Genomic DNA, 27,254 nt, shown 5'->3' with positions numbered 1-27,254 from the left:
TGGTGTAAGTTAATCACCCCAAATCTTCACTTTAATTATCAAATATACCAATTGATAAGTCAAGTTAACAATGTGCTATAGAAGTTTTTACCATGTGAAACTGCAACTCGAAATATGATCTGACCAATGATAAGGGTATGATGATAGTTGTAGGTTCACAAGCTAGAGTGCTACAGACCTTACAAGTGAACACAATGATGCAACGCAGTGGGGTGTAGAATATACAATGACAGTGACTCAGATGACATCCACTGATTGAACTCATTTTTTTTCTCCATCTGGTCCAGACCTTCATGATGAAAATCTGTAGGTTGACCTGAAGAAGGCTGTACTTGCAATCTGGCAGATTTTGGAGCGCTTTTGGAAGGAAGAGTGGGCAAAGATTGCAAGGCAAGATGTGGGATCTTGATAGATACCTACCCAAAAATGCTGTCGTCAAAGCCAAATGGTGCATCAACAAAGTATTCGTTTTAGGGTGTGCATATTTATGTAACCATATTTTACTTTATCTTAATTTTTACACCCTTCATGATTGATTTTGTTTTTCAATGGAATATTACAGATAATGGATCACATTGAAGGTGGAAATTAATCTGAGATACCAATTGTACAAGTTCTCCCACTTAAAAAGATGAGGCCTGTAATTGACATCATGGGTAGACCTCAACTATGAGAGACAACATGAGAAAACACATCCAGAAAATCACATTGTCTGATTTGTAACGAATTTATTTGCAAATTATGGTGGAAAATAAGTATTTGGTCACCTACAAACAAGCGAGATTTCTGGGTCTCACAGACCTGTAACAACTTCTTTAAGAGGCTACTCTATCCTCCACTCATTACCTGTAGCAATGGCACCTGTTATCAGTATAAAAGACACCTGTCCACAACCTCAAGCAGTCACACTCCAAACTGTGTGTTTTTTTTTTTTTTTGTTTTTTTTTGGGATGTGTTTTCTCATGTTGTCTCTCATAGGTGAGGTCTACCTATGATATCAATTACTGGCCTCTCTCATCTCTTTAAGTGGGAGAACTTGTACAATTGGTATCTGACTAAATACTTTTTTCTCCCCACTGCATATATAACCTGTATTTGGGGATATAAACCTTAATAGGTGTGAATAGAAAAAATATTTGATCTGAATTTAACTAGAAAAACATTTTCTGGAAACAAATGCTATTGAGAGGCTATGGTACGATCTGAAGAGGACTCTGTGTGCAAGGAATCCCAGAAATACTGATGAACTTGCAAAATTTTGAGGCGGAATTTAGGACTATTACTCCCTGCAAATGTATTTAGGTCTTATTTACCACTTCAGGAAATGTTTGTTGAAAGATTGTAAACGGGAATCTGCAAGTAATGAAAGTATTCCTAACTTTTTAGGAGACTTTTCAGAATAAGCTGCCATGTGTGCACATGAGGAATGATACAATATATGACTATTGCATGACTAGTATCATGTACTTATCAGCAGACCCCTCTAAAGGCTATATAACTGAATTTTTAGTTCTTTGAGTATAGAAAACTCAATTGTATGCAGAGAACTGTAGAGTCTATCATCATTATGTAGGACACTAGAGATTTACTGAGCAGTGGAGAGGTGAATAAACTGTAAATAACCCCATTATTTTTAACTGCATAGCTGTCTCAGTCTCTGCATTTCTTTTCTTCCCATTAATTGTCATAGACCCTTTATGAGCAGGATGGCTTATCCCCCTCCTACATTGTTTTTTTTTTCTTGCTGGCTAAATTAACAGAAATAATATCACTTGTCAATAGGACAAGTGGCTAGCACTTTAAGCTGCTTGTCCACGGGCGATAAATCGCCCGCTGATTATGCTCTGCAAAGCTTTCCATAGCATTGCTATGGAAATTGCAGTTCCTGCGTCCACGAGCGGAGAATCATAGCGATTCTCCGTACGTGGGATTTAAATCGCGGCATGCCGGGGTGAGCCTATCAGCCGTAGAGAGGGGGCCTTAGAGGGATTTTCAGCAGAAAAAAAATCATTTTAGGTAAATTACAGTGATTTACACTTTAGCTGGTTCTGACATCCATGAGGTTTAGTGATTTATAAAGATGAAAATGTAATAATTTTACATGGATTCTAGTTTCTGATATTACACTCCTTCATGCACTGCATTTACAGCACAGATAGGATACAGTTGCAGCACCTAACCATAAATACTCACGAGTGCTCAGGAGCTGAGCCTGTGTTGTCCATAGTGAATGTCAGCTGTATCATACAGCGGACATCCTTCTGCAGCGACTGGGATTGAACTATAATCCAATATTGATCATTTTACACCTTAGATGCCACATTCCGTACGGACCGGGGCATCTTAGTAAGTTTGTAGAGGATGGGAGCTCCCGCTTTTAGCCCATGTGACCTGTGTGCCAGGTGTAATACACTGCAATACAGGAATATTGCAGTGAATCATTGGTGTGATCAAAGGTTTGCATGGTTAAGTCCCATAGAGGGACAAAAAAGTACTGTTTTCTATAAAATATACCATTTACAGTAGTGTTTTGTTAAAAACAAGACTATGCATAATTGGTACCGCTGTATCCATAGTCACCTACAGTGTAACCCATTTCGCCCTGTGCAGTGTAACCCATTCCGCCCTCTTGGATGTTTAACCTTTAAGATGCTATGGTCACTATTGAACTCCGCATCTAAGCGATTAGGGGGAGAGAGGTTATCTCTCACCTCATCAGTCCCCTGCATGGAAGCCTGTTAGTGAAATGTAAGTAAAGAATCACATGATTAAGACGTCTTGTGAGACAAATATTGAGAAAAAAAATTAAAGTAACCCACAAATCACCAGGCTTTAGGGACCTTCTAGTAGAGTATTTTACAGCAGCACTTCGAAATATACCCTCCTGTCAAATATTCGGCATCGAAATCTGCTGATGTACAAATTTTGATTCAGAATTGAAAATCGTAGAATTCAGGTTTCATGCTCTCAGTCAACATGGACGTGGGACTTCTACAGCCAATCAATGGATAGAATTTATTTTATTTTTTTCCACTATTTTAGCTTTTTTTTTTCTTTTTTTTTTATTCTGCCAATCAATTTTAATGACATTCAGTTGAATTAGCATCAACGTATATTTATGCTAAGTTTAGAAAGTGTGTGGAATATTTGATGGAACCTGAATTGCTACTGTGAGAATAAGCACCTTTCTGCACACACAAAACCTTTTGTAGTGGGGTCTGTGTTTTTTCAGTGAAAGGTCTACCCAAGGCACAAATTCTAGTGCATGCCCAGAAAAGGCAGAAAACCTATAGGAGTTTCCTTAAGGCTACTGACTGAAGACTACAATAGTTAGGACAAGGTTATCACTAGAGGATGGCTACTCCGTAGAGTTTAAAGATTTTCCCATCTTCGTGTGCATTTCCTGAGAGCACCCTGACTTCCTTTCCATAACCTGAATATATATTCCCATCTCAACTGTTTTTCCATGGAAGGAAGCCCAACACTGTGTTTCCTTTGTGTCAGAGATTGGTACATTGGGATTGTAGATTTAGCTGTGAGTGCGACTCAACTGGATTGAAACTTTGAATTATGCTCACTGGGTAAACAAGTTGATTTTACTTTCTCCACCCCAAATACAAGTTCACCTGCTTTCTCTTCAGTGTTCCATATGGTTACAACATTTGCAATGACAAAGCTGTCATTGAGGCATTGCAAAAGTGAATTTAATCCTGTTGTGAATAGTAGTTTGAGGTTAATGCTTCAGTAGGTTGGACGGCATCTAATTTACATACCGCTGACAAGAATGGCAGGCGATGCTTGACAACACAGCTATTTATACCTTTGCAAATTACAATTTAATAGCTGGACAAAGCTCCTCATGCATTTTTGTCCATATGGGAAATGACCCGCATCCATTGCAGATTAGTTGGTTAATTAGTTGTCATGAAAACGCCATTAGAGGAAGAAGCCACTTACAGCTAGAGAGGAAAATAATGACTCTGTCAGCTCCACCTCACACCATGGAGAAGAAGATATTTATTGCACCTGAACCTTCAGGTTGTGTACGGCCCTTCCCTCGAAATATAGCAAGCCAATAGCAAAGACAGTCTGCAGAGTGTGTTCATATATGGGAAGTAAAATAAGGCAAAGTATTTGAATTTCTCTGTGCAATAGCGCTGCTTTTGTGTGGTGTTAGGCCTAATAGTGTAAAATCTATTCTTTTTTGGAATTCTTGGATCTCTCCCTATCTGTTGGGCCGAATGCACACGAGCGGATCGGATTCCACATGCAGAGTGCCGCATCGGAATTAGACCCTGCCCATGGCCGGCATGCACGCATACCTGCTATTTCTTCTGTACTGTGGATGGTCCACATGGCAAGCCATTGGACATGAGCAGTACAGAATTTTTAAAAAAATTTTTTTTAAAACCGGCTGCTTTTCCCATGTCATTGCTTAGCGATGACGTGGAATCCGTGACCCTTCTGCAATGTCATTGTAGAAGGGCCATGGATCGGACAGCTTCCATTGACCTCAATGGAAGCTGTCCACGCGGAATAGGAAATGCTATTATTTTCCCTCTGCGAGCGAAAAGTTGCAATAGATTTCTGCTCGTGGACATGGAAAAGTGACTTTTGCATAGCGTGTCTATGTGCTGTATTTGCTGCGGAATCCAGAGGCGGACGCCCGCTCTGGATTCCGCAATGCAAATACACCTGTATGCATTGGGCCTCGCATTGATGATTAGAAGTATATACTAGGCTGGAGAGACTTAACTACACAGATAAGCAAAACCCATTCTTTCCCCCCCAAACCTTCATAGCATGCCTTTGAATTATGACTATATTTTTTTTTTACTCTGTCTCCTTTAACGTTTTTCTGGTCATGAACTGCATTTCTCGCTGTATCAATAGCTGTTCGGGCTATTAAAGGTTTTGTATGTTGTGCTTGTGAATTAACCAGAGACCAGAGATAACAAGCTGAATGCCAGCTGGATCCAATGTTGCCTGTTAATACAAAGCCTGCCCACATTAAACATGGAATATCTCATCTTGAGGAGCAATAACTCGCACAGTTTACACTCCAGAGCGCTGCACTTTGTCCTAAATGGGACGCCCTACTGAAAAAGGGCTTTCTCCAGTTATTACACCCTTTCATTAATATCTGTCATTTCTATGCTTTTATATTGCACCTTCAATTCTTCATTCAAGGCTGAATTATTAGGCGAGCCCTCATCCAACAGCTCTCTAGCAGTTGGCAGCTACAGATACTAATGTAGTATACTACAGGCAGAAAAATATAATGGCTTGACCTAGAACTTTGGCCTTTTTAGTAAGGTATGTATATTTTTGCTACTGTAGCACAAATTTCTGGAAAAGTTAATATTGGCTGTGATAGGTGTCAGAATACACAGCGCATTGTGGCAGAAGCTGTTATATTGGTAGAAAAAGACTGGTTAGTTTATGTCACACAAAATGGACATTCTGCAAAGAGAATATCTGTGAATAATGAGAAAGTTAAATCCAAGGGGAAACCTAGAAGAGGAGACTAGAGGACCTTCAATGGTGGAAGGCAACTTTTGCCACAAAATGAAAGGTGAAAATTGTTAGAAATAATTCCTTATACCTAGAATGTTGGCAGGAGCTAAACATTTACTTGATCTGATTAGTCCTTTTAATTGGACTGTATAAGGAGGTCCATGGATTTTCTGAAGTCATTGGGAAATTTTGCTAGAATCTGATAATGTCCGTCAAATGTAGATATCTAAAGGTATCTTAGTTTTAATTCGGGTATATATACTAAACATGAACAAAATCTGGAAAAGTAGGGATATGATATAGCAACTAAACGCAGGATAGTGCAAACCACCGTTCTCCCCATAGCCATGTATGGATGTGAAAGCTGGACTGCGAAAAAAGCTGAAGGAGGATTGATGCGTTTGAGCTGCAGTGCTGGCGAAAGCTGCTGCGTATACCTGGACGGCGAGAGTAACAAACAGAGAGGTCCTGAATCGTATAAGACCCGATATATCACTGGAAGGGAAGATGGCCCGGCTCAGACTCACAGGTTTTGGCCATTTAATGCGAGCAGAGTCGCTAGAAAAATCTATAATGCTTGAACAGATCAATGGCAAAAGAAAACCTGGCCACCAAAGGACACAATGGCTGATACTGGCATGGTAATCGCAACTGAAAGAAGCAGTACAAAACCAAAAATGGGGAGGGAGGGAGCCTTTAGGGGCGACAAAAGCTGAGAACTAAACAGCTAACAAACAACAAAGAGATACATGTCGGATTTATAAAATGGGGCTTAGTTAGGTAGGTCAAAACTGGCTGCAGGGGAGAAGGGTTAAAATATGACCAGAGGAAATTTAATAAAAGTGGGGAGTTTAAATATGATAACCTGGTCAGAAAAGATCAGGAAAAAAAAGGTAAAATTGTGATATTGCTTTATAACCATAGACATCTGACAGCTAGAGACTTCTGTATGAGGCTTTACATTAATTCAGGAGGTTCCCTCTAAATGACCTATTGTAAATTCTAGAAATCACAGCTCTTTACATGTTCAAGAGACTTCCTTTACCTTTTATAAATATTTATTCTGCAAAAGAACAGTCCATCCCTTAGGGAGACTCAGAAGGGCCAGTCTGTCAGTTGTAATAGTTGCTGCTCTTTTATATTTTATCCTCTATCTATTACCAGTTTATAGAATAACATTTGTAAACCTTTTCCTGGGGCCTCCTTTTATCTCTGCTGTATGCGGTGCTGAGCCCAGAGAATGGTTTGCATATCAAACAGCAAATTTGACCTTCAAATAACAGTTTCAAGTCCCACTTGAGACTTTTAACAGGTGTGCAGAACTAATTTTCTACCTTGCAATCACATTATCCTGTTCTTAAAATTGAGAGTTTCTTTCTGTATGTGGTATTGCAGTTAAGTTGATTTGTCTACCTTGTAAGTTTTCAAGCCGTCAAATCGCGCTGTCTGCATAGGATTGCATTATCTAATGCAATCCTATGGCAGTGGGCACGGAGGGAAATTCTGCGGGAAATCCAGCCGTGGAATTTCCGCTTGTGTGCAGGAGGCCTTAGGACAGTCATCTTGCCAGAGATGCAGTTAACAGCAATTAGAATGACTCTTTACAGCAGCCTCATGGGCCATTTCACAGTGGACAGGAGCTGACTCATTAAATTCTATGGGAAAATGAACTAGGCATGCCCTGTGATATGTGCAGAAGTCATTGTTCAGGGAGGGGGAGGAGGTGAGCCTTGATTATCACTACTGTGACTGGTAGATATTGTGTTGTCTATATATAGGTGTTAGGGCTAATTCCCACGATGGATTATCGCTGTGGAATTCGTGGTCAGACACCCGCCGTTAATTCTGCAGCACTGTCCGTCCATTGACCTGCAATGGTAAAAGATTCTCCCCTGCCCACGAGCGGAAATTGACTGTGATTTTCCGCTCGTGGGGGAGAATCGTAGCATGTTCTAATTTGTGCGTAAAATCACACGGACCGCTTCTATTGCAGTCAATGGAAGCCATCCGTCCCGCGATACTTCCACTGTGAGTACAGCGGAAATATCGCGGGATCCAGAGAAGTGAGTATAGTGTCTCTCAGGGGCGCTGGGTCTGATTCTACTGTGATATTTTGCAGTTGGAATCCAACCCAACCATGGCCAGAGGCCTTACTTTTCATTGTAATCCTGCCTGTGATGAATCAAGATGACTGCTGAAAGGGTCCCTATAGGATAACAGACTATTAGGCTTAATGGCTAAAGTGAAAACCGCAGAATTTTAGAATTTCATAAAAACTTGATTTATACAATAAGTCATTTTCTGATGGCACATTTCATCGAATGCACTGTGTACTTAAAATTTTTTGTTACTTGCGTTGCTCCTTTTACAGCTCCAACTTTCGCGCTTCAAGATGTACTACTTGACACCTATACATTAGTGACTCATTAAGAAGCTAAGTGGCTATTAATTGACCTAATGTTCTTCACTGTTCTTTAGGTTTGGCAATCATACATAGATTTCTGCCATCTCCTTCACATATATCCTTCCATCTTCTACCCCCCTCCCCCAGGTTTTGTGTTTGCCTGGATGATAATCACCTCAGCATTTCTTTTCTTCTTGATGGTCTTTATTTCCTCAAGTGTTTACTGCATTCAAATGAAGACCCCCTCAAAACATTTAATGTTGCAAAAGCTTTCCAAGCTAGACATAGTATTAACACCTTAATGACCTGCTGTGTGCTGTTTCAATGTCAGCCACTAAGGGCCCTTATACTAGTCTACCATAAATAACTTTACGGGGGGGGGGGGGGCTTTTCTCTGCCTTGCAAAAAACATAATAAGTGATCAAAAAGCCACAAATATACCAAAATGATGATAACCTTTATTTGTATAGCAAATGTATTGAGATTTGCATGTGTGTGAGATGTATTTTTTTTACTATTTTAACTATTGGAAGCACATGACATTTTTTTTCAACGTACTTGAAAATCAGGTGTACAGCGATGCAAATTACGGTTTTTATGTTGAAACGCATCACATGCTCATGGAAATCGCAGACAAAACCTAGGTAATAAACATCAGACTTTCTCGGACCTTTCTGACACTCACCCATGTAAATACAACCTCAGTTGTAGAACAGTAGCTGCCTCAGTGACACTGCCTGAGTGCATGATCTTTACTATACTCCATTTTTATTTCAGAATCCCAAAGCATATGTTTTAAAGCCTAACATGTAAGGCAAATATTTCTTAAAAGTAAGCATGCACATACAATTGCATTTACTGCCAAAAATTACAAAACATTAATGTACTTTAAAATAGTACATTAGTTCATTTAGATTACCACTAGGGGGTGTCTTGTTCTAAAAAAAATACTGTTTTCTGTTTGCGCTCCTACATAATGAAACACTTTTGTAAACGAGTAATACAAAGAAACTTAGTATACATATTTCCTAATCTAAATGATTATGTTTCTGATTAGACTATCCGATTTAACATACAGTACAGGTGCAGTTCTGCTTACCAACTACCTATACTAAAATGGAAGGGCAGATCTTGAAACCTAATCCACTCTCAAAAACTCACCTATGTCAATCTATTATCAACCTATCTGTATCTATGGTGCATCTACTAGTTCAGTTAAGTGTCCTCGCATTTTTTGTGGAGTTTTTGCCAGTGGTGTTCATGGCAGAAACGCCATGGCCAAGTGTTAGCTTAGTTTTTTGTTTTTTTGCTTTTTCTCTGGTTTCTCTCTTTAATCGTCCTGGATGGAAGTCTATTACCTTTTTTTTGTTATTTTATAAGAAGAATGCTATGAAGTCGGCTTTTTTTAGTTATGCAATTTCTCATATCTCTATCTAGGAGAAAGAAACTCTTAAAGGCGTGTATTTAAAAACCGTCTGAAAGAAGTCATTAGCTGAAGCCTCAAAGTAACACACTGGACACCAGATAATGAAATATTACCCCCTTCTCTGCCCTAGACCACCAGGGAACAGATATTAAACCCTTCAGTGTGTAGGATCAACACAGTACCCTAGTCAACCAAGGATGTTGGAATTGGTCCCTTTTAAATGCCCAAACATTTCATTACATTTTTGATGTTGCAACTCCTTTTTGTCATTAACAATTACTTTATAGTCAGTATCACTCATATCCTATTCCTTTCTCATTCTTCGTTCTTTTGACACTATCTACATGCTTTTATTATTAATTATTTTTAACACGACATTAACCCCTATTCATTTGTACAGCACCTTGGAATTAAGCTACATTGCACCATATATAAAGCTGCCAATACTACTACATATATAACCACATTAGATATATAAGACAGAGCGTAAAATATCCACTAATCGATTAACAAATTTATATGGGGAGAGCGAGGACCCTGCCTCTAAGGGCTTAATATACAGAGGAAGGGGGAAGGAGACAGTAGGTGAGGGTAGAAGGTAGCGTGCCCATCCTGTGGCAGCGGGGTTACTTTAGAAGTGTAGGCCTGTCGGAAGAGGTGGAGTTTTGAAGAGTCTGATGGCAAGTTAGAGTAAAAGTAGTGACGCACGGGAAAAGTACCGGAGATTACTTTCGTGAGGAGCACAGTAGGGGGAAATATAGGTGGAGGTCTTGTGAGGACAGGATTGCGAGATTAGGTTAGAGATGTATGGAGGTGATCTGTCGTGGCCAGCTTTGTATGTCTTATTTGAACTGGATTCTCTGGGTAATGGGCAGCCAGTTGGCAGAGAGGACAGGCATGGCAGTAATGGGGGGTAGAAGTGGATAAGAGTTGGATAGATTAGAGAAGGACAAGGGCATTGGATGGGAGACCACGGAGGAATATGTTGTAGTCTAAATGTGAGGTGATGAAGGCATGCACTAGCATTTTTGCTGACTCAAAGTTAAGGAAAGATATTGAAGAGATGTTTTTGAGCTGGAGGCATCAGGTAGTGGCAAAGGCTGGTATGTGCTGTTTGAAGGAGAGGGCAGAGTAAAATGTAACAATGAAACAGTGAATTTGTGGAACTGGTGAGAGTATGGAGCCATCGATGGTGCTTGATAGGTCTGGTGGGTAAAAGATGATGAGTTCCGTTTTTTCCATGTTTTAAGAAGCGGGAAGAGGAGGGTAGAGCTGGTAGACATTCAGGGATTCTGCATAGTAGGTAACATCTTGGCCAGAAAGGTAGATTTTGAGTATCATTAGCGTAAAGGTAAAATTGAAAGCCGTGGGATTGTATGAGCTGTCCTAGATCAAGGGTGTAGATGGTGAATGGTAAGGACCCTAGTATGGAGCCTTGGGGAATACCAACAGAGAGAGGATAAGGCAAGGATGTGGTATACGAGTGGCAGACACTAAACCTTCAGTCAGTGAGTTATGAGGAGGAAACCTAAGAAAGGGCCAAGTTTGTGATGCCGGGGGGGGGGGGGGGGAGGTTGTAGAAAAGAGGGAGTCGTCAGTTATAAAAGTAGAAGCATGGAGTAATATTTTGAGGCTTTTACAGTTAGCAATTGTTAGCCATTATTGGTTAGGGTGATTTTGGTAGATTGGTTGGGTTGGAAACCGGATTGCAGCTGGTTGAACAGGGTTGGAGGAGAGGTAGGAGGACAGTTCAAGGTGGTGGTCCAGAATTTTTGATGCAAAACAGAAGAGTGATCTAGAGCAATAGCTGAACTAAGAAAGGATCAAGTGATGTTTTTTGAGGATGTGAGTAATGTTTGATGGAAAAAGGCATGTTTGAAGGACGAAGAGAAGATATGGGTACTCAGCAAGAGGTTGAACAGGTGGGTTAGGGCTGGGGTGAACACAGGAGTATGGTTGGGGATGAGGTGGGATGGGATTGGATCAAGAGCACAGGTAGAGAGGTGTGTTTTAGACAGTAATTGGAGAGCTTGTCCACAGTAATGGTGGGAAAGCAGGTTAAAGGGAGAAAGGGCTAAGTAGCTGTGAATAGATTGGGGGGGGGGTGAAGGGTGTATGACATTGGGGGATGGAAAAGGGAATTGAATGTGTTTTTAAATAGTTGCCTGGAGTTGCTTCCTCGTGATTGGCTGATATACTTGCCCTAGCATTGCTATAATGCAATTTGAAATCCTGCAATACTGCTGGGTTTTTTTGTAATTATCTTAAAATATTTTTATAAAAGAGTTAACCACATTAAAATTAACAAGTTTTTGTATTAAAATGATAACAGCTATTTTTTAAATGAAAATGGCCAGGGAACAATCTGAGGAACCTCGTGTCTCCCCTTTGTCTAAGATGAGTGATTTTTAAGTCTCTTTAACATAACCCTCGATGTATAACCTCTTTGGGAATGTAAGAACAGATGGGGATTTCGCTCTCTCAATGTTTTCTTTTCATTTTGTTAATTTACCCAGTCACTACAGGATTGTCCGCCGTGACCGCCAATAAGTTGATAATTTGATCCCTGCAACTGGAACAAATGAAAGTTGAATGATTTTTGGAAACAAAAACTTTATACGGAGCTAACTAACATGATGTAATAAAAAGCTAGAAATTCTTGTAGGAAACTAGAAAATATAGTCTGTTTACATTTTCTATCGAAGGTCAATTCTTACAAATTTATTATGGAACGAATTAGTTTACCGGTCTATGTGCATGAAGGATTGTATTCTTTCTCTGAATTGTAGATGGTGTATGCATGCCCCAGTATCAGTATGGGCACTTAACGAACCTTACTTCTCATAAACTGTATTCAGACTGGATTCCTTTATTAGGAGCTTGACTGCCACCTGCTGTCTGGTGTGTGCAAACATTTTATGTACACTTCATTTGGTGACCGTGAATTTGTCTTTGTATGTTTAATACATTTGATGTCTAAAATCAGTCAAGTCCGCTACAGCCACAACATAGCTTCTCAAATTAGCCAATTTGTAGCACACAACGTAATTTGGAAATAAAAATGTTTTTTTTTTTTTTTTTTAATTTCCCCCCCCCGACTGGTTAAGGATCTGTGCTGCTGAGACTATACGCTATGTGTGCCTATAGGGCAGAGTAGTCCTTAATGTAGGTGCTCTTTGACATACTTCATGTCCTAAGTGCAGTGCAAACACAAGCTTAGAATATGTGAGGCACCAAATTCTTTTTGGGTAGTGTCTTGCTTTAGGCACTGAGGCATCTTCTGCTTGTTACTTTGGATTGCAGTTTTATTTCTGTTGAGCAGCCCATTTAACTTTTGACAGTTGTAAAACTGTATTGGTGCCCTGGGAAAGAGTTGGTTTGTAATCAGTTTTGGAATGTTATACAAAAGACCAAATTAGTATGTTTGTATGTTTGTAATTCCAACATCATTTGTATCCATTGCCTTCCCACATTAAATAGAACTTCTCAGTCTTCCCGTAATTGTATTTGAGATTATAAAAGAAATTTGTTAGAAGTAATGAATGACCATTTTAAACCGTCTCCTTTTATGGTTTTTGATGATCTTTTATACTGCTTACCTTTTAGGCTAGTGGAAGAGTTCATGTTGCTCGCAAACATGGCAGCTGCTCATAAGATTTACCGCCGATTTCCAGAACTGGCGCTGCTACGTCGTCACCCTCCACCACAGACAAAATTGCTAAATGACTTGATTGAATTCTGTGACCAAATGGGAATTAAACTGGACTTCACTAATTCAGGAGCTTTACATGTGAGTAGAAAAAAAAATGTATATCTGTCTTTAGGGCTCCTCAGCAACACGGGGCATATCACAAATCTCTGTAAAATCGTTATTTTTGCAACTTCTGTATTTCTTTATGGGAAAGAATCCAGCAAGCAAAATTAAAACCCAACATGGTGGCTTTATTGCAATGATTGTGTGGGGGGTCTGGAACGCAGACCGAAATGCGAATGTTGCCTGTATCCAAATTAAGAGGAAATATTATATAGAGTACTCATAGAGAACCATAATAACCACTACACATAAGACCGTCTAGTGATCAGAATGAATTCTGTTTATTGTTGTACATTGCTAGTTTATATGCAAGTTGTAAAGAAGGCGTTTCCAAATGTTACCTGATGCCTGGTTACAAAGTACTTTTGGCAACTGTAAATCAACAAGCTTTTCTAAACAAAAGGTATCAACAAAACTGTTTGAAGTAGACATAGAAACAGTTACAGTGTGATAATAAAGACTGACTCTTGGCTGTCTACTTTTGTTAATTACATTTCTCGTTTGACTAGAAGTGTAATCTTCAAAGTTCATCAGCAATTTGCACATCAAAAGAGGGGACATTGTTTCTAGTTTTCACATAGACAAAACTGGTTCGGCCACCTACTCGGGAGTCAGCACAAAGTTGGTATTCAGTAAGATAACTGAATAAAATCTAATTAATCATACATTTAGTATTTTAAAATCAATATTCAAATAAACGCTTGAATATACCTTTTTACATATGATTCTGTATCCAAATTCTACTAGCAACTTCCGGAATGTTTTACATATAATACATAACATTATATAACCAAATAACTAATGTCACATTCATTACACTGTTTCCTTATCTTTCTTATGTTAGGTTATTGATTAATATTGATTGACCCCTATCATTCCCCCATTTGGACATCAGAGCCACCATTATCTCCTGGTTCTGTCACCCATAGGTGCCGGGTTCCCAGGTAGGAATGGTGCACTCTATGTCCATCAAGATATGAAGACATAATATCAAATATTGCAAGTCAATCAAGTTCACAATACAGTAATCTTAGATTTATCAACATCAATATCGTCATCGTCATATTAGACACTTAAAGGGGTGTAGAAAATCGGCATTCAGTACATTTAGCTATTCATAAAATTATTACCTTAATTGCAATATATATATATATATACACATAAGATTATACTAGTCGGACGATTGCAGAGTAGCTGTTACTTCTGTTGCCTTAATTCGTTGGCATTTCCCGATTTCATTAGAGTCACAAGTAAAATTACAACATTCTTCAGCCAACGCAACATTTCTCACCTAAAACCGAGTTATATTCGTCCAATGTGTATATTCAATGGTATCGCAATGGGAACAATATTCAAATAAATTAAGGAAGGTGTTTTCCTGAACAACATTGTCATCTACTACATCACTATCATTGTGTACTATTGAGCGTATGTCTCGAAGAGTCTCTACAGGAGTGGGGACAGATAATAGAAAAGTCCACAAAATGTCCTCTCCACTCCTGAGGTTGGGCATACACGTGTGGGAAATATTTGCCCATCCAGTCCATCGCTTGTCCATGTGGATCGTTCGTAGTGGTGTTTCCCAATAAGAAGACAGTCCAATAAGACAAAAATGCAAAATTCAAAATCAAAATGTCCATTACCTCCCCCACCCAAACAACGCCGGGATCCCACCCATCACTTTTCCTCTGGCTCGGGAACTTTCTTGCAGTGGGAGGCATGTATCCACTTTTACAGAAGTAGGCGTTGACAACAGAACTTGGTATGGTCGTCAAACCTTGGGTCCAAGGCCTTTACTACGTGTCTTTTTGCGACCACCCAATCTCCAGGTGGCAAGAAATGAGTCCCCTCTAGGTTGTCAGGGTCTGGAATTGGGGAAAACACTAGATCGGGTGTTATTTTCAGTTTACGACATAGTTCTTGTACATATTCAATAACCTTATCACACCCCCGCTGTAGGGCCTGTGGATGGTACAGGCCTAATCTTGGCATAGAGCCAAACAACACTTCTTTTAACTTAAGCATATCATTTCAGTTCTTTCAACTTTGTCTAAACTCTGCGGGTGGTATGGAGTGTAAAACGCTTGTTCCACCCCAAGGCTGACATCACCTTTCGCATCACTTAACCTGTAAATTGTGTACCTCTGTCACTCTCAATTGTCTCTAGTACCCCAAATCTACATACAAGTTCTGACACAAGTTTAGCTACTGTACATTGTGCGGTGGCTTTGAACAGGTCCACGCACACAAGGACGTACTCATACCTGCCTGATTTGGGAAGCTGGATGTAATCGATTTGTAATCTCTGAATAGGATACAGTGGTCACTTCACATGCCTTCACATATGCCTTCGCCAACCTGTCCAACCCTGGAGCATACTATACCTTGTCCACAACAGAAACCATGGCATTCCGAGAGGCATGCACTTTCCCGTGAGCTAGGACGGCGAGGTGGGTGTAGGCAGCCGCTGGTACATCATCTACGTCCCGTAGGACGCCAAATCCCAAATCAACAAGAGTGGTGGGACCAAGATCCAACTTACAGCACAAGGGGTCTTGCGTCCTGTCCTAGGAGAGCTGCAGCCTTGGCTGCCCTATCCCCTTGTTCTCTGGTGACTGCCCCTGCGTGTGTGCTTTAACCTTTATTATGGCCACCTGTCCTGGCAACATGATAGCTTAATGGGCTTGCCTTGTGCCGTGAGAAAGCTCCTGGACCGCCAAATGGGTCCATAATCGTGTGCAGTACCAAAGACGAGCCTGGAATCAGTGTAGATATTAGCAGTGGTACCTTTTTCAATCGTACAGGCCTCAGTTCCTGCACTGACATGTATGGCGGCAGTGGTTTTTGTACAAGTATCTCATTCAGTGTGACTACTTCAAAACCTGTTACAAACCTTCCTTCGTCATTCAGGTATCTAGATCCATCCACAAACATTTCAAGGTGGGGGTTTAGGAGGGGTTTGTCAGTGACATGTGCGAACCCAGCTGTCTCAATCATGCTGGTGTTCTGCGTCAAAGGCCTCCTCTTCATCATCAGTCAGAGAATTTGCAAAGAGCTGGTCCTCTGTACTTACTCCCCCATTTGAATCAGTGTCACCTAATGGCAATAAGGTGGCCGGATTCAAAGTGGTGCAACGTTGAAATGAGACATTGGATGAAGAGTGTACTGCAAGTTCCATTTTGATCTGTCTAGCATGGGACAGATGTCTACGGCTTACCTGTGTCAGAATTCCATGTACGTCATGTGGGGTGTAGATCACCATGGTGTGATCTAGGACAACGTCAGAACTTTTGTCCATTAGTGCCTGAACTGCTAGAACCGCTCGGACGCAGGATGGAGACCCTCTAGCCACCGCGTCAAGATGGGCACTGTAGTATGCTACAGGTCGCTTTTTGTGTCAGTACAGCGGTGGCGTGTCCCTCCATCTCAGTGACGTACATTTGGAAAGGGTTGTCATAGTCTGGCAGCCCCAGTGCACCCAGTTACCTGTACTTTCAGCTGATAGAAGGCTGACTTGGCCTGCGGGGTCAGGGCAAATGGCCGTGAACCCAAACAGTCGTACAGAGGCTGCATGGTCATGGAGGCAGAGCGTCCATTGCCAATAGTATGAAACCAGTCCCAAGAAGGTACGCAACTGGGCATGGGAGGTGGGAAGTTGCATGTCACTTACCACCTTCGTGCGTTCCGGCGTCAGGTGTTTAGTACCTGGACCTAGGCAGTGGCCCAGGAACACTACGTGAGACTTGCAGAACTGAAGTTTCTCTTTGCTGGCTTTGCAGCCATTCTACTCTGATGGAGGAAACACAAAAGGCTTAGTGATGCATTGAGGTAACTATTTGTGTCAGCAGTACATAAAAGAAAATAAAAATAAATCATCAACCTATTACAAGAGGGCGGTGCCCTCGCGAATTGGCCAGGCGTCTAATACCAGTTTCATGAATCTGGTGAACTGGTATTGGGCTATACTGTGCCCCTTGTGGCAGCACTATCCAACAGTACTGCTTCCCTCTGAAATTAAATACAAACAAATACAGACAGTCTGTCGAGGTCCGTCTGACTGGTAGCCCAAAGGCTCAAAGGAACGACACTAAGAACTTGTTTCTCTGCGTGCGTAAAAGTGAAGACAGGTAGAGGTGTCGCTAGGTCTGCTGCCATCCGACATAAGGTCGGGTGACTTTCAGACCTGGGGTGTATACGAGTCTCACCGGACGGGTGAAATTCGATACAAGATCCCAAGGATCCCATCATTTCGGTTCCCAATATGCTTTCAGGACTTTCCAGCACAAGGAAGCGCATGAGGCATCGTGACCCTTTAAACATTACCTCTAGCGGTTCAGTTTCTGCCAGCTGAATTGGCACTCCTGAAACCCCTTGCACCAATTACTGCTAGACAAATAGATCAGAACCTTGTTGCAAAAAAAAAATTAAAAATTTAGAAATTGCTGACCTGCAATACCTGGATCAATTATGTCAGATGTCCAGTTCCTTGGGCTAAGCAATGACTCAGGAATTGGAGTTTGTCTTGGAGGTGGCTTACTATTTGTCAGGACCTGCGGAAAGCTGAGTTTCTGCAGTAGCTATCAAGACAAATACATGAGCCGGATCTACCAAGAGAGCAGTTAGTTTACAAACCTCCTCTGAACTGTCACTTGAGGTCTCAACCCGTACCGATCCATCCGGTGAAAATTTGATGGATGCAGATAAGGCTTGTAAGATATCAGTACAAATAACAGAGACATAAATTACAACAAGGCAGAATAATCCACAAACATGTATTCATATTGGAATATGATATTCTTTAAGCAAATTCATTATTAATCTGATCCTGCCTGCAATGTCTCATCAAATTTGAGAAGGGAAAAAAAAACTTCCTAACTGCCCAAGCTCCTCACCCCCTCCTTTGTAGACAAAAGAAGGATGAAACATTACCTACTTTTACATTATCTAGCTCCACCCCTTCGATGCTGGTCATCTGCATGTCTCTCCTACAGAACATTCTCTCAGAGACAATGCAGTACTAACAGCATTTAGCAGTGATATAGACGTCCAACCAATCACAGAACTGACATTTACACAAAAAGCAAAAAAAAAAATATATATATATATCTTAAAATCCCTATGTTCTCTATTTTTAAGACCGTATAATTCACATAATTCATTACAAGTTTCTTATTTCATCAGCGTCTGTCTTCCTTTCTATGACACTGAATTTTATCTCTATGAAACAATAGCTAAGATATTAATAAGCAACTAAAACATTCAGACTTTAAACAGCATTAATTATTAGTAATTACAAGACGTATACTTCTCAGTTAGGCTGGTCTGTGTTGAGGGTGGAGGAACACCTCTTCCTATTGTTCTTCCCTCCCATCTCCTTACATCACCTAGCTCCACCCCCTGTGGTCTGGCTCAGCGTTTGGTCTTTTTTTCCTCATTTAGTTTCTAGCCACCGGACAGTATACACCATATAACACAAGTATCTCATGTGAAGTAGAAACTGGGATTGTATTTACTGTACATCGAACTTCCCATATTGAACAAAGTATATATATATTTAATATAATACAACATAGGGGCTTTTTCTTGTGCAGCCAAATATAACCAATTCTCAATTCACATTTCTTTGCAAAGACAAGTAGGCCCTCTAGTCTACAGAGAAACTTCTCCAGACAGATAGCAAAGCTGTATAACAGGTTCCACTGCCTGTGACCATCTTCTATTGTGTGTAAATAACCTGGGCTGACTATTTAAGATTAACCCAGATTGTAATACACTTGCCCCCACCTTACAAAACTGCAAATTCACACTCACTAAGGGGTTGTTTTTTTTCTTCATTCCTATACGGACTGATAATATGTGAAGTAGAAATTGGGATTGTATTTACTGTACACCAGACTTCCAATAATGAGCGAATTATGTATAGATAAGAAAAACTCTTAGTACCGCGGTTTTTACACGATTCGCTCAGAATAGGCTACCCAATGACAAACACAATACAACTTATGCCCATTTCTACCCACATACTGATATTCACCACACTGCGACCACTCAGCGGCCAATATATTATAGGGGGCTTTATTCCACCCTGGCATAATTAACAATTCATCGGACACTTCTTTGTCCTTAGCTACCGACATTTTCGTACTATTGCGGATTTTCTTAAAAGGCGACATTTTCACACTATGCAAGATTATCACAAGAAATTCTTCAACTATCAGTTTATCAAAATTTTCCTTTAAAACAAACTAGTGTATTACTCTCTGCGTAATCCTGTTCACAGCGCTATTAATGTATTGCTGCAAGGAGCAAGACTTAGTTCAAATTACGCTTTATAGAGAGTAAGACACTATAAAAGGTTCATACTGTAGTTGATTGGGACCCTAATAAGTGGGATGGGGACCAATATTCATTTGCCAATTTCTTTAGCTATCTTTCACACCTTATCCTCTTTACCAGCAGTATGGACAATGGCTGGCGGCTTATGTACACCAAGAGGCTTATTGTTTTGTATTCTTTCACACACATAAAACAATTGTGTTTCACTATTTTCTGTGCAATCTTTTACTATTTCTCTAGCTGATTTCCATATAGGCATACTACTTGCCCTGTACGTTTCCCATATTGTCTGTTCCTTTATCTAAACCGGCGTCTCTGATATCTTTCATATGCTTTTTCCCGTACTATTGCCAGAACTCATAGTTAAAAGGTTCCCGCTTTTCTAAGTCCTATCTTTCTATATTTTATACGTTTGTCTGCGTACGTCTCCCCCTTCCCTTTCTCTTATGGACTTACCTCTTGATTTACCACTGTTACACAGCATTGAGGATGCATACGGCTTTCCTCAGATAAATCTGGCGGTCCCTTCTGCCAAGTCCGAAACTGGCAGGATAACTATTTATTTTATTTCCCACTATTCATCACTAAGTAAACAGGACCTGATATCACCTAGTAAACTAAGGACCCCTGGTCCCTGGTCCTGGAATAGTTTTACGGACTCCTTAAGGGGGGGTTTAGGGGATTTCTGGTGATATTATAACAGACTCAGTAAAAGCAAATTATGGCTAACATGACACAGACTATCAACGTACAGATTTCAACAATTACTACAGGCAACATGGCAATATACACACAAGGGTTCTTCCGTCTAGCACGGTTACTAAGAACACCGTAAATAACAGGCAGAAGCGTCCTATATAACATACAGCAACTCACCCCCTGTCGACACGAGGACTGAATGAAGTCAGGAGAGCCCAGAGCTTGAGTGGCAAGTCAAGGGCTTACCGTACACCGGTGTTTTGTAGATCTGGGGTCCCGTGGCCTCTGGTCCGGCTGGTCGGCAGGTAGTGTCGTCAGGTATCGGCTGCAGGTAAGGAGTTAGCTTCTGCCCCACTTGTCGGGCGCCAAATAAACTGTGGGGGGTCTGGAACGCAGACCGAAATGCGAATGTTGCCTGTATCCAAATTAAGAGGAAATATTATATAGAGTACTCATAGAGAACCATAATAACCACTACACATAAGACCGTCTAGTGATCAGAATGAATTCTGTTTATTGTTGTACATTGCTAGTTTATATGCAAGTTGTAAAGAAGGCGTTTCCAAATGTTACCTGATGCCTGGTTACAAAGTACTTTTGGCAACTGTAAATCAACAAGCTTTTCTAAACAAAAGGTATCAACAAAACTGTTTGAAGTAGACATAGAAACAGTTACAGTGTGATAATAGACTGACTCTTGGCTGTCTACTTTTGTTAATTACATTTCTCGTTTGACTAGAAGTGTAATCTTCAAAGTTCATCAGCAATTTGCACATCAAAAGAGGGGACATTGTTTCTAGTTTTCACATAGACAAAACTGGTTCGGCCACCTACTCGGGAGTCAGCACAAAGTTGGTATTCAGTAAGATAACTGAATAAAATCTAATTAATCATACATTTAGTATTTTAAAATCAATATTCAAATAAACGCTTGAATATACCTTTTTACATATGATTCTGTATCCAAATTCTACTAGCAACTTCCGGAATGTTTTACATATAATACATAACATTATATAACCAAATAACTAATGTCACATTCATTACACTGTTTCCTTATCTTTCTTATGTTAGGTTATTGATTAATATTGATTGACCCCTATCAATTGTAATGTTTTTTGCAATGTGTGTGAGCCTTATTCTTAAATTTAGTGTTATTCCTAAGAGGCTGAATTCTGTTGTTTTACAATGTATCTTAAGTTTGGGCATGATCTGGTAATTATATTGCAAGTTAGTCACACGTTAACCAGCAAATAATAGATATTCTCATGATAGAATAGATGAAAGCTGTGTTCTAAAGAATGGCAGACTGACTCTCCTATCTTTTTATTCAATACAGAAAAGTTTGAATGATCAGTTTGGTGCAGACGAGTATTCTGCAGCACGCAAGGAAGTTCTAACCAACATGTGCTCCAGGCCTATGCAGGTAAAAGCTGCCTTCATTCTGTAGCCAGGAGCATTTACAGAAATATATGTAGTCATTTTCAGTGGTAAGAGGACTTGTTAACATTGTATCACTTTTTGTTCTGACTGCCTATGTTCATTCCTAAACTTTGTAATGGTTGAGCGTTTGCTGCAGATCCTGCACCGTAGAAGTGATAGCAGATGAGATTTTATAAAATGTCAAAAGCAAGAAAAAAATGAAGTCAATTTACTTTGTTTTTTTAACATATGATTTGTCAATGGACTTATTAAAGTTAGACATTGAGAATTTTTTCCTGCCTAAACCATACCTTCGAACATTTGACCGCTTAAAGGCGGGACGATGTTTGGTGTCTTACGCCTTACAGTATACGTCTCATAGCTGTAGTGCTTCTTAGGAAGGTAATACTGCGTCATAGAGTAATAGTGACCCTCAAAGGAATATGCACATGGCAACATCCAATGCAGATTTTTCCTTGCAGATTCTGCCTCTAAAACTGCGGTAGAAATCTGCAGCTAAGTCATGTATTGCTGCAGATCCATATGTGGATTTAGCCCTGTATTTATATGTAGAATTCTCAATGTGGATCTGCACTAAGTGTTAGAAGTGTGAGATCGGGGTGAGGGCAGAGGAGTGGAGCAGAACATGCCTTTGCTGTCCAGGACAATAGGTTAGCCCCCAAAATCTGGAACTATCCAGCCAAATATGGGACAGTTGGGAGGCTTACTAAAATGTAGAATGTGCTCCACAAACATGGTGTAAACCAAGCCTTGCTCTGTCACTGCAAGGACTTAACAGTTATGTACTGTAGTGAAGGTACTCTCAAAACTGTAGAATTTTTCCATGGTGTTGAATGTTGATTTGGTCTTATAGGCCAACTGTCTTATTTGGTAAAATATATATACAGATTAGCTCTCTGTCTATAAAGAAGGCAAACTGTCTTTAGCGCCATCTATTGGAAGCTGCCTTCCCTATAAGTCTATGTCCATCCCTTTAACAGGTCTTGCAACATGAGATTAATAAGGTTTTATTTCTCCTTGTAGATGGCAGTGTATTTCTGCACTGGGATGCTTAGAAATGAAACCCTATTCCACCATTACGCATTGAATGTTCCTCTCTACACTCACTTCACTTCTCCCATAAGGCGCTATGCTGACATCATAGTTCATAGACTTCTTGCTGCTGCCATAGGTGAGTTGTTATGAGAAAACGTGACAGTTTTCATTAGTCATTGTTACATATGTTCTGTGTAAAGCTTTGTCCGTGCTGGCATCATGACTTCTGTTATGTGAGTCGTCATGGATCTGTTTTTCAATAAAAGAGCAACAGAAAGGAAATAAACCCAAGTGTTCAGAGCAACCAATTGGGCTTCTCTAATTTTACATGCCTTTTGGTAAATGAAAACCGCAACGTGACTATTGGACATTACTGTTCCCATTGACAATAGTGCGTGTTTCTATCCAGTCTGTGGTAAACTTTAACCCTTTCCAATCCACTGTCTGATGTCTTCCTACATTCTGATTGAAGCTTGTACAGCTTAAATGTCAGACAGGGTATTCTTACCGTCTATTGCCAGCCCCTCCGCTATCGGAGCCTCTCTGGCGCACACACACTGGCTTTAGCCAGCGGATGACGCCGTTGTATATCAGCAAAAAGGGAAAGCCTCTGAATCCAAAATTAGATTGGAAAGTGTTGTTAAAGGGGTTGTCCCGCGCCGAAACGTTTTTGTTTTTTTTTCAATAGCCCCCCCGTTCGGCGCGAGACAAACCCGATGCAGGGGTTTAAAAAAAAACCCTGATAGTGCTTACCTGAATCCCCGCGCTCCGGTGACTTCTTACTTACCTTGCGAAGCTGGCCGCCGGGCTCTTCACCCTCGGTGGACCGCAGGTCTTCTGTGCGGTCCATTGCCGATTCCAGCCTCCTGATTGGCTGGAATCGGCACACGTGACGGGGCGGAGCTACGAGGAGCCGCTCTCCGGCACGAGCGGCCCCATTCAGAAGAAAGAAGACCGGACTGCGCAAGCGCGTCTAATCGGGCGATTAGACGCTGAATATTAGACGGCACCATGGAGACGAGGACGCTAGCAACGGAGCAGGTAAGTGAATAACTTCTGTATGGCTCATAATTAATGCACAATGTACATTACAAAGTGCATTAATATGGCCATACAGAAGTGTATAACCCCACTTTGTTTCGCGGGACAACCCCTTTAAGCTACTGTAAAAAGTATAGAAGTACTGCAGAGTACTGCAGCTCATTTATTTCAATGCACCACCATAGTCATCATTTTTTTTTTTCAGAAATGAGCAAAAGAAGCTATTGTACTTTGTGATGGATATGGATTTATTCAGGCAAAGGAACATGTTTTATACTCGGCCTTTCAAACTCCCATCGTATTATAATTTCCACCGGCACACAGTATGTTAATATATGAAAAAGCGCACGCCGGCTCCTCAGTGCGCCTACACAAAAACAGGAAGCAAACAGAAATCTTTAAGTTTGCTTCTGTTCCATTAAGTTTTTGTTTTTCTTAACTGAACAAGTATTGATGCAGACTGCGCAATTCAATTAAATGCAAATATAACAGAACTGAAGCAAACTAAAAGCTTTTTGGGTTTTGTTTTTCCTTATTTTTAGACCCATTGAACTCAACAGGAAAAATAAAAGCATTTATTTCTGTTTTTATTCCGTTTCTCTGCTCTGAAAACAAAACATGGAGGCGAAATTATAACTGAGAATCCTAGCGGAAGTGTGAATGTAGACTAACAATGGCTCCGGAGCGAAGGAACAAAAAATTGTACTTTTTGCTCTAGATGTACAGTTTTTCTAAATTAAAGATTGCTTTGTTTGTGCAGTAGCTTGCTTGTCAAAATACACAGCTAGATGCTTTCCAGTAGAGATGAACATAAACATGTATTCCTGTTCACCTCTCAGCACAATTTACATAGATGTATTGTACACGAAGAGTTGAGTAAATTTATTAAACTTTTTATGTGATAATCCTGATTTACAGCCTGTATTATAGTCTAGGGCTGCATTCAAAGTACAGCAGACTTCAGAGCTGAAATCTCACAGCCTTCTCTGCTGTATCCCTGCCTGAATGTAGTTTGTTCTGGTAGTTCTGGGAAGCGTTCTAATTACAACAGGCGCTGTACAGTCTCTACAATTTAATGTAGGGAAAGCGAACATCCTTAGAATGGTATGTAGCACATCATAGGAGCTCAGCCAGTTGTAGTTGAAACCAGCAATATAAAGAATTTCTTCCTCCTTTTTCCTATTTAATACTAGTTTTGTTTTTCTCTTAGGATGCGGACCACCACTGCAGTTGCCACAAGAAGCAATACAGAAACAAGCAGACCACTGTAATGACCGCAAAACGGCATCCAAGAGGGTGCAAGAACTGAGTGCAGAACTCTTTTTTTCTGTATTTGTAAAGGTGAGGAGGCAACTGAATATCATTATAGAATAGCAGGTTGTCATTTACCTTACTGCAAAATACACATACATGCGCAAGTTATGTAATAGTAATATAACCGGAAACTGCTGAGAAATAACTAGTCTAAAAGTAAAACTAAAACCTTACAATATATTTTGCGTTTCATACTACATGTGATTCATCTGCTCTTGCCGTTTTGTGCAGGAGTGCGGTCCATTGGAGTCTGAAGCTATGGTTATGGGGGTCTTAAATGAAGCATTTGATGTCTTGGTTCTCCGATATGGTGTTCAGAAGCGGATTTATTGTAATGTAAGTGGAGTAATATGGAAAATAAGTTGTAAGCCATAGACCTTTCTATGAATACTACTTCAAGCTGCTAGTAGTGGACACCTGGATAACGCTGGTCTTGTGTGTCTCATTTAGGCTCTAGCTCTCCAGAGCTCACACTTCCAACAGGTGGGGAAGAAGCCAGAGCTGACTCTTGTGTGGAGTCCAGAACTTAATGGAGATGAACCTGTTCAACAGGTAAGTGGGCAGAATGCTGCTATTACTTTGTAAACATCTCACAAATTTCCTGAAAATAAGACATATCATGATTTTCTAGAATTTTTGAGGATGCAAAATGATTTTTCAGGCTTTTTGAGGATGCTTGAAATATAAGCAAAATAGTGTCCAGGCAGCTATACATGTAAAAAAGTTTAACCTTTTTGAACAAAAATTAATATAAGACACTGTCTTATTTTCGGGGAAACGCGGTAGTAAAATTTAATAGTTATATTACAGCAATATTAAATTTTTCCATTAACCCCTTAACGGTCTCTTGACGGCGGACTATAAGGTGCTTTATTCTGTAGCTCTGCCTTTTGTGGCGCTGCATTGAAAGCCTGGCGCTGGTCTCCCTTGCCTGGGTGAGCGGGTGCACGACAGTTGGATGACAGTCTGGTACTGGCTCTAACAGCTGAGATTGAAGAAACCGCTGATCCTTGCAATTTAACCTTTTAAATGCCATGGTCAGTGTGGCCGCGGCATGTAAAATGCTCAGGGGGAGGGGGCTCCCTCCTACTTGTTGGACCCGCGCAATATGATTGCGGGGTCCCAAAGGGTTACTATGTCACCTGGAGGTTTGAATATGGCCTCCGGTTCTGCCAGCAACAATGGTCTGTGAGACTCAGCCTCTGGCCGAGCTGTATAGGCTTTCAAAAACACTACTATACGGAAGTATAGTAGTGCATTAGAAGAATGCTAAAATCTGGTGATAAAAAGTAAATAGAAAATAAACACAAAAACCCCACCTTTCCCTCTTTACCATGTCAAAATAAATTATTCACATCTTATTCCTGTGTTCATAATGACCCAGAGAAAAAGTTAGTGTATTTTTTAACCGGCACAGTGCACGTTTGGGGGGAGGGGATACAAAAAACATTAACTATTTAGACAATTTTGTCTACCTTACCTTTAGTAGTACGATTAAAAGTACAACGTATTCCTCAGCCCACCTTGAGCAGCAATGTTGACAATGATGTTAGAGGTCGTTGAATGCAGCAATAAACTTTTTTTTAAAATGTGACAAGGTTACAAAAAAACCCCCAAAACCTATATGAATTTGGTGTTCATGTATTTGTATTGGCCTGCAGAATTAATTTAACATATCATTTATACCTTACGGTGAACGTCATTTAAAAAATATGCTAATATTTGTAGATTTTGTTAATCTTGCCTCTAGAAAAAAATTAAAATAAAAAGCAATCAAAATGTTATATGTTCCCAAAAGTTGGATAAGTAAAGACTAGTCTTCATCACATACAATACTAGCTCCTAGAGAGCTTCCAATTGTCACACTTTTTTTTTCTTCCGTGTGTCCATCCCCTCTATCCTGTTTTGTTCTGATATCTCTTGTGAAAATCTTTTCGTATACATTTATAGTTAGAAGTTGAGTAGAAGACTCCTCATAATTTTTCTTTTATGAGAAATACATTTAACCCATTAAGGGCATGGCCTATTTTGGGCATAAGGGTGCAACGATTTTTGGCGGATTTCCATCTCCATTTTTCAAAAACTATAACTTTTTTTTATTTTTCCGTCGACATGGCCGTATAAGGGCTTGTTTTTTGCGTGGCAAACTGCAGTTGTTATTTATTTTAGGGTACATACACTATATTGTAAAATTTGTATTAATTCTTTTATGATAGCAGGGAGAG

The 27,254-nt window shown here is 40.2% G+C and overlaps 1 protein-coding gene across 3 annotated transcripts in view; it reads left to right on the top strand.

The window, feature by feature from the left end:
* The window catches only part of DIS3L2 (DIS3 like 3'-5' exoribonuclease 2), a 285,607-nt gene that overhangs the window by 252,139 nt on the left and 6,214 nt on the right, over positions 1-27,254 (top strand). For all 3 annotated transcript variants that reach the window (XM_066602644.1, XM_066602662.1, XM_066602653.1), the window contains 6 exons: positions 12,954-13,137; positions 21,536-21,622; positions 22,663-22,810; positions 24,926-25,056; positions 25,261-25,365; positions 25,480-25,581. In XM_066602644.1, the coding sequence (XP_066458741.1) occupies positions 12,954-13,137; positions 21,536-21,622; positions 22,663-22,810; positions 24,926-25,056; positions 25,261-25,365; positions 25,480-25,581 (757 nt within the window). The remainder of the gene's footprint in view (positions 1-12,953; positions 13,138-21,535; positions 21,623-22,662; positions 22,811-24,925; positions 25,057-25,260; positions 25,366-25,479; positions 25,582-27,254) is intronic.

The sequence above is a fragment of the Eleutherodactylus coqui genome, chromosome 1 (genome assembly GCF_035609145.1).
Source record: "Eleutherodactylus coqui strain aEleCoq1 chromosome 1, aEleCoq1.hap1, whole genome shotgun sequence".
Lineage (NCBI taxonomy): Eukaryota > Metazoa > Chordata > Amphibia > Anura > Eleutherodactylidae > Eleutherodactylus > Eleutherodactylus coqui.
The sequence above is the reverse complement of the archived record's forward strand: the minus strand, read 5'-3'. Positions and strand labels throughout refer to the sequence as shown.